This window comes from Triticum dicoccoides, chromosome 7A (genome assembly GCF_002162155.2).
Source record: "Triticum dicoccoides isolate Atlit2015 ecotype Zavitan chromosome 7A, WEW_v2.0, whole genome shotgun sequence".
Taxonomy (NCBI): Eukaryota; Viridiplantae; Streptophyta; class Magnoliopsida; order Poales; family Poaceae; genus Triticum; species Triticum dicoccoides.
The window spans coordinates 531,525,244-531,533,326 of NC_041392.1; the positions used below are offsets into that span (position 1 = coordinate 531,525,244).

An 8,083-nucleotide genomic window follows, 5' to 3' on the forward strand; every position below is an offset into this window, starting at 1 on the left:
TGCAGCGGCAAGTTGGATTCAGGCTGGCACTGGCCGCCTTTGCTGACTGACGAGAGCGACTGGAACTCTAGAAGAATGTAATAGTATCGCGTCCGACCGGCAGGTCCAAAAGTCTTCCAGATCGACGCAGCTCATTGGGCAGACTCTGAGTGGTACCACGGCGATAGATTAGAGATCACTTCAGTGATTTGGCTAAGCGTCTACGCTGGGTCAAGAATTGTTTGACGAGTATTTCGTCTTCACCTTGGCGACTTGGAGACTTGGAGCAGTACTCCTACTCCTAGGCATTGCCAAATTGTTGGCAGTCCAACAGTAGGTGCCTTTCACTTTGGGGAATTTTTTGAATTTTTTTTTTGTATTTGTTTTGGCTTTTTCGTCAAGGCAGGTGCACATGAGCTCGGAAGCAGAAACACCGCACTCAATACTCATGCATCTCTCAGTGACATATTCCCAACTTCTCAACAGGCACTCACCAAATGAGATGATGCTATTTGAATCTTGAGAATGTTCTACAATACACGGTTGATGATCACCAACACAAAACCCGGGAGGCGTGAGCCATGGATTAATTCGGCGCGACTTGATCATCTTGCACATTGTGCAAATGGCACAATTCTTGGATCTGGACAGTGAAATTGCAAATTTTTAGTTGAAAAAAATAACTGCTAACTACCAAAAAAACTATTGCAGTTCTGTTGCATGGCTGCGATGCAAGAAGAAAATAAACACATGCAAACGGCAGCAAATTCATGGCAACGCGACAAACGGATACACGAAAACAATAATGCAAAATCTTAGAAATTCCAGTATTACTATTTATTACTTGATGTGTCAACAGACAACTCTCAAGAGATTTGATTACATGCTTCGCGCCAACGATTTCAGCTTTTTCTACAAACCTACTGGTGTGTATCCCTGACCTTCTGAGCCCTACAAACAAAACAGAACCGTATGACCTAGAGTCTACAAGCCTGTAAAAGGTCGCATGAAAAGAATATGATGAATGAGAGACACAAAACATGGTGCCTCGGAGTTCATACTGTGTGACTATTAGACTCCAGTAGCCTGTCTGATTCTGAGGGCATATCGGATGACATTTCAAAATTTTGCTTGGCTGTCATCTTGTTCCACTCATTCTCCACGCGGAAGAAAACCCACTGAAACCGCCTCAGCATTTCCAAAGCTGTTATCGCAAACACTGTGAGGTAGTTGTGCCGAAGATGCGCCGACAGCTTGTATGTCCATGTGCAGCGGAGAATGAGATTGCTGCCTAACACCCAGTAATACACCTGTAGAGCAATCACATCAGCACCAATGAAAAAACACCAAGGTAGGCTAGTTTAAACAATGAACATATATTCAAGACTATACCCAGTTCCGCCCATAAAGAAGGCTTGTCCATGTGCTTGGGCTTTTGAACATGAAAATCCTGGTTAAAATGCTGCAGGGATCGAGAGAAAAACTCGTTAGCAGCAGCGCAGGACTTGGATGTTCAAGGAGTAGGAAAATATTCTTGTAAAGACAGGCACCTCAAATCCCAATCACGCTTTATATCCCAGTAGAAGGAATACAGCGAATTTATAACCCCCGAAATAAGCCAGAGGGGCCGGTAAAAGCTAACCCACTGGTCAGGGAATACATGATACTTGAGCGCCGATAAAAAAATCACCGGGACTGCTGTCGAGTACTTGAGTGCTGGATTTTGGACAAAATTACTGTTAAACGATTTCCGTAATCAGGTATAAACGCATACAATCCCAAATCTTTATGTTACATTTTAAACATCCAAGTTCACCTAGTAAAATAAAATAAATGAACAATCAAAGCTGCTGTATGCTGAGTAATACCGTTCAGAAGACAACTCTTCTCCTTTGTATCCTTGTACTGTCGAAGGCATTGGAAGAAACGACACAAATAAGGGAGCACGAGGACTAGAGGAATAGCTATAGAGTGGCTACCACAAATTGAATCAGCTTCAAACCAAGCGATTGTCGCCACCTGTAAAATACCAAATAACAGACATTAAAGAGGAACAAGATGAATTCTAGCCATAACTTACCAAACAAAGCATTACTGCATTAGCATATCATTTGCCAACAGTATGGAGAATGCTGCCGAGTAACAACACTATGAGCATAATAATAGGGAAATACAGAAATTAACCTGACGATTGACCATGCGACAAACTGAACGTTCCAAATCTGAGAACACCTGTCAAGAAATACAAGAATTAAGCAAAAATGCTAGAAATGTCAACGTGGGACAACAAGAAGCTATAAACAATACTCTACAAAACTTAGCAATAGCACACACAGCATTTTCACGTAGATAGCATTTTCTCCCAAAACATACTACATTATAGCCAATACAAGAAACAGATAATCATATACTCCCTCCGTTTCTAAATATCAGCCCTTCTAGAGATTTCAATACGAACTACATACGGATGTATATAGACATATTTTAGAATGTAGATTCACTCATTTTGCTTCGTATGTAGTCCATATTGGAATCTCTAAAAGGTCTTGTATTTAGGAATGGGGGGAGTAACATAAACTAAACTTATGTGGAACTATCACAGTGACATTTTTGTCAAAGTTTTTCCAATAGTGATAAGCTAAACAAAATAATCCACAATCAATATTTCGTATAAATAAGTGGATACCTTTGACATGGATGTAAAAATATCAGCCAAAAAGAAGTCGGGGAATGTAATTGCCTGCAAAATAAAGGCATGGGGGATAATTAAATTTCATTTGATACGGCTGCTGGTTCCACAAGCACAATCAGATACATTAATGCCATGATGAAGCAAAACCTATGCATTACTAACATTTTGAACAACTTACTTGCAATGGAAGTATTATACGCAACATTGTCCTCAGGAAGTAAAAGCGCGATGATAAATAAAACATATCAAACGGAGAAAGGAGGACTATCAAAAGGATAGCATACAACAGAACCTGCAAAGAATAAGAAAGATAAGTCAATTTAACCACCCCGTATTTGAAAAGTAACGCATTGCTACAGAATACGAAGAATGCACGGCAGGACTTTTCCTTTTCCAAGTTGACGGAGGAACAGGTAGACCTTGCATCAAGCAGAACTTCACATTGACTTAACTACTACAAGCAGACAGCAATATGTATACATTATCAATTGTTTTTGTGGGTAGATGTACATTAATTTCTGTTCTTGCACATAAACCATACTAAATGGACCTTTTGCTTGATATGATTCAGGAAAATAGATTTAACTTTTAGAGAAGTAGGCTATGTGCAGTGAAGTGATGTGCTAAAGAAACATATAATGGACAAACTACCACTCAGATCATCTGCTATGACAGGATGTAAGTTCCAATTTATCAATTAGCACTGCATACCCAGTCGGACACACTCAGTGGGAGAATATTTTATTAGATGTCAATAATACTATAGCTCTGCGGATAATATTTGTGCACACTGTAGAGGCCAAAAAATCTCATGAACTCCGGCACAGAAGAAAGCATGAAAGGAAAAGATTCAATGGGCTGGATATTACACTGGTTGAGAAGCAGCAAGTGACACTTCCCCATGTGAGTACAGGTATAGGTAAGCTGTCATACTTGTGGGAACAATTAAAGTAAGCCAAGTAGCACACTGTCAATAAGACAAAAGAAAAGGTTACTTTGGCAGAATAATACGTCAGATACAAGTAATATAAGAAGTTATACAGCATAATATAAACATAAAGAACATGGAGAATGCACAAATAAAAAAAATAGAACACAGCTAATACAAAAGGTCATGATACAGGTTAAATAAAAGAGAGCCAGGTTAAAAAAAAGAGGCACTCAGCATTCACATTAGAAAATACAACAGGCACATGTTATTCTCAAGAATAATCATCCAAATGACGTATGTTCTTTGAGAAACTACATTAGGTATTATCTATGAGTGTAGTTGCAATGCCAAAAAATGGATTGGCAACTAGGTGAAATGTTGTGGGCTTGGAAGTTAAAATCAGCACAAATGTGGTAAGTAAACATTTTGCAAACTCAAGACGCTGTCACAAGTCACAACAACAGTATGGCACATAAATTATTCAAGAAATGTATACAGCAAATGTCCTATGGAATGACTAGAACATGTTGCCTATGGATGCCTATGTCAGTTCAATTGCACCCAACATGGATATTAACTTCAGCAAGTCCAGACTCAAGCAACATTTTTAAAATGCAAATGCAATCAAGAGAGATCAATAGGCATACCCTCCAAATTTCTCGGTGTGATAAATGTGTTTGCGCAAGATCAAACACCTTTACATAATTCACTGATGATTGTGCAAAGACCCACAAATTCACTCCCCATAACCAAATCATAAGTGCCTACAATAAGAACACTAAGCACAGTTACATAGATGCACAGGTAGCTGCTTGATTTTCTGTCTTAATACCTTGAGCATAACACAATACAGTAATAAATAGAACTCACCACAAGGAAGAGAGGATTATAGTATAAGAAAACCTCATACAGAAATAAATCTCGCAGATCAGCACTCATCCTCATAACCGAGTCCCACCCTATCTGTAATCCCAAGAGTATTACCAATTACCACAAGATCGATTTCATGCAAGAAAATAAGGTCATGGACCGATCATAGAAAGACTGACCTTACAACAGCATAAACCCCATAGGAGAAACAATATAGCCTGGAAAAAAGACAGGTTGATAAGCAATTTGACAGATAAAATCCAGGCAGATGTGAAATCAATAAAACAGGATATTTAGGGTACATACATTTGATTAATTTATACAGTGGAGCAGGTTAATATATATGCATATAGTTTTATAAGGACATGCAAATGTATTTGAGCCTCTAAGAGGAAATTCAATAATAAATCATAAATCATTGGCACCGCAAGGGGCTCCGGCAGGGTGATCCTGTGTCACCACAGCTTTTTGTGCTCGCCGTTGACATCTTGGGCAGGCTCATCAAGTGCGCTATTGACATGGGAGTCATGGCGCGGCTACACCCGAGGCGCTCCATTCCCACTGTGTCGCTGTACGCAGACGACGTGGTGCTATTCTGCGTGAGGTCCTGACGCTCTTCAGCCGCGCTTCCGGCCTAATGGTGAACTACGCCAAGAGCTCCGCCTCGCTGCTGCACTGTGACACGGACGAGGCGACAGCAGCACTTGCGCACCTAGGCTGCCTCATCGCCAACTTGCTGATCACCTACCTCAGGATCCCCCTCACGGTAGGCCGCCCAACTGCAGCCCCTAGTTGATGGGATTGCCGGCCGGCTCCCCGCTTGGAAGGCCAACCTGATGAACAAGCCTGGGCGGCTTGCGCTGGTGAAGTCTGTGCTGAGCGCCATCCCCGTGCATCAACTACTCGCCTACGCGCCGCCAAAGAAGACGCTTCGTCAAATTGAGAAGATTGAGCATGGTTTCTTGTGGGCCGGCCGTGCTGCCGCCAATGGAGGCCACTGCCATGTCAACTGGCGCCGCGTTTGCCGCCCCATATCGCACGGAGGCCTGGGAGTCCAGGACCTGGAGCGCGCTGGCCTTGCTCTACGGCTACGATGGCTATGGTTCTCGCGCACTGACCATGAGCGCGCCTGGAATGGCCTGGACCTACAATTCTCTGCCGAGGAGCGAGCGCTCTTCTTCGCGTCCACCACGATGACCCTCGGAAACGGAACAACGGCATATTTCTAGGAAGACCGCTGGATAAATGGACAATCATTTGTGAGATCGCCCCGGCACTTTACAAGTGCATACCCAAACACCGGAGCAAAATCCGGACCGTCGCTGAATGCAAGGCCATAGCTGGGCCAGGGACATTCATGGGACCTTGGGCATACACGAGATTGGCCAGTACCTTCAAGTCTGGCTGGCGATCGAGCATATCATGCTCTCGGACACCCCTGATCAGCTAGTTTGGAGATGGACGGCCTCCGGTATATACTCTGCTAGCTCATGTTATCTTGCCACCTTCCAGGGATCCATGACTTGCTTCTCGTGGAAGCTCATATGGAAGAATTGGGTGCCGCCAAGAGTGAAGTTTTTCCACTGGTTGGCCAACCAAGACCGGTGTTGGACGGCCGACCGCTTGGCTCGACACGGTCTCCAGCACCAGCCACGATGCCCACTCTGTGACCAGGCTCCCGAGACGATGCGCCACCTCCTCTTGGAGTGCCCCTTCGCCAGGCAGACTTGGCACGAAATCCTATCCTGGCTACGGATGACCACTGCAGGGCCAAGCCACGAAGATTCACTCATGGACTGGTGGCTGCAGGCAAGGCAAAACACGCCAACACTGATGCATAAGGTCCTAGCCTCCATTGCTCTGTTGACACCATGGATGATCTGGAAACAGCGCAACAGATGCATCTTTGAGGGCGCCCAGCCCCTGGTTAAATCCTGGTCTCGAAGATCAAAGAGGAAGCCGAGCAGTGGGCAAGAGCGGGCGCCCACGGCCTACGCGTCATTCTGCCGCCCACCTGGGACGTGCACTAGTTTCGCTGATCCTAATTTGTAATTGACCTCCTAGGAGGATTGTATCAAAACTCTACCTTTTCAATGCAATGAAATGCAAAAGCCCTTTGCATTTTCTCAACAAAAAAAAATCATTGAGGAAAACAAGCAGCAGCTCCAACAGGACAATAGCAATCCTGAATGGCCATTTACAAGGCACGATACAGGGCTCCAACAGCTGTATCAACAGAGTGCTGCTGTTCTGTAATGAGCAAAGGCGCATTTTAGACTAGCAGAGAGCTAGGTACGGCATGAGTTTGAGCCCCATTTACAAAGTTTGCATATGTAAGGCAGTGAAAAGAGAGAAGCATCAGGTGTGATGGGCTTATCCCTTATCTGTTCTCAACTTTGCATTTTAGGTACTGACCATGATCAACAGAGCATATATATAACTCATGAAAAGAGAGGGTATTAATTGACCCATTTTCAGGAGCGGGTATATTACACTACTACAGTATTTGCAGGCAAATGTATGCGATGGGTATAACAAGCTCAGACAATCTGAAATCAGAGCTCATGTGTGTGAAACTTACACTTAGTAATACATTCCACAGCACAGTAGAGGGAAAATTGTGGTTGAAAAGCTAACCTACCTTAAACCGCCAAAGAAAGAGCGGCGAAGGCATGCCCACAACCGCGGGGACGGACGCGCCCTTCATCTCGCCGACGATCCCGGGCCTCTGCGCGCGCACGCGCGGCGCCTGCGCCTCCGCAGGAACCCTGCGTACGCAGAGATTAATCGCACCGGATCAGCAGCATGCAACGAAATCCGCGAGCAATCAAGAAACGGAAGAGCACAGGTGCTGCGGGATCTCGCCGCTCTCCCGCGAATCAGACTCGGCCAGAGCCGGTGCCGCGGCGGCTTACCGGGAAGCAACAGCCCGGATCTCCACCTGAACAGGGGAGATGCCGCCGCCGGGGTGAAAGGAAGGCGCAGCTGCCGCCGGCTAGGGAAGTGGGCGAGCAGGACCGTCAGGACCGAATCGGATTGAAAACCTGACGAATTATTCGGCTGGGTTCAGGCAAGGATCTGCCGGATCTGAGGCGGCTGCTCCGGAGCTCCTCTGACCCTTCGTTGCCTTCAGCCAGCCGCCCCAGCGACAGAGGGAGAGATCCGGGAGGTCGCCGGTCGCCTTCGACCGTGGAACTGGCAACAGCGGGGAGGAGACCCGCAGAGATGAGAACACATGGCAAGCACGAATCTTAAAGTATGCACCCCTTTCCTATACACATTTTACGAGCACGGTCGATTTGATGCCAAAAGTTCGCATGCCAATTGGCTAGTGATTGGTTGGCTATCAATTTTTTCTGTCAATCTCATAAAATGTTATCAACTTGGCAAGTTTTGATTTTGCCAAATATTGGCATCCAATCATTCATTGTCTCAACTTTGCATTTACATGATGTGCTCTTCAAGTTTGTTCGATGAGTACTTTCATTTGTAAAAACCATATAACAACATTGTTCATGGTAAGAAAATGATGTGGCACACCCATTGTATAGCAAATGGTATGGCATCACCTATGGTGTGGGCTAAAGTGATTCAAAGTCTCATTTAAATTG

The 8,083-nt window shown here is 44.7% G+C and overlaps 1 protein-coding gene across 2 annotated transcripts; it reads right to left on the reverse strand.

The window, feature by feature from the left end:
• Positions 1-550: 550 nt before the first annotated feature.
• On the reverse strand, positions 551-7,696 carry LOC119329570 (SPX and EXS domain-containing protein 5-like). Of its 2 annotated transcripts, none has more exons than XM_037602630.1 (14): positions 7,388-7,696; positions 7,114-7,240; positions 4,652-4,690; positions 4,473-4,565; positions 4,250-4,366; positions 3,543-3,638; positions 2,850-2,963; positions 2,666-2,719; positions 2,164-2,211; positions 1,848-1,998; positions 1,530-1,695; positions 1,372-1,441; positions 1,041-1,289; positions 551-622 (listed from the first exon to the last, which is right to left on the reverse strand). In XM_037602630.1, the coding sequence occupies exons 2-14, from the start codon at positions 7,177-7,179 to the stop codon at positions 566-568; spliced, it is 1,320 nt and encodes a 439-aa protein (XP_037458527.1). In that variant the 5' UTR covers positions 7,180-7,240; positions 7,388-7,696; the 3' UTR covers positions 551-565. The 2 variants fall into 2 exon arrangements, with proteins under 2 accessions (XP_037458527.1, XP_037458528.1); XM_037602631.1 differs by lacking the exon at positions 551-622 and adding an exon at positions 776-930.
• Between the last annotated feature and the right edge of the window lie 387 nt (positions 7,697-8,083).

Excerpts from the sequence above, each read along its gene's own strand:
- LOC119329570 (XM_037602630.1), bottom strand. The coding sequence starts at position 7,179 with ATGAAGGGCGCGTCCGTCCCCGCGGTTGTGGGCATGCCTTCGCCGCTC. Across the intron at positions 1,290-1,371 it reads TTCTTTATGGGCGGAACTGG|GTGTATTACTGGGTGTTAGG; the intron begins GTATAGTCTTGA and ends ATTGCTCTACAG. Across the intron at positions 623-1,040 it reads TGGAGTCTAATAGTCACACA|ATCCAAGAATTGTGCCATTT; the intron begins GTATGAACTCCG and ends TTCACTGTCCAG.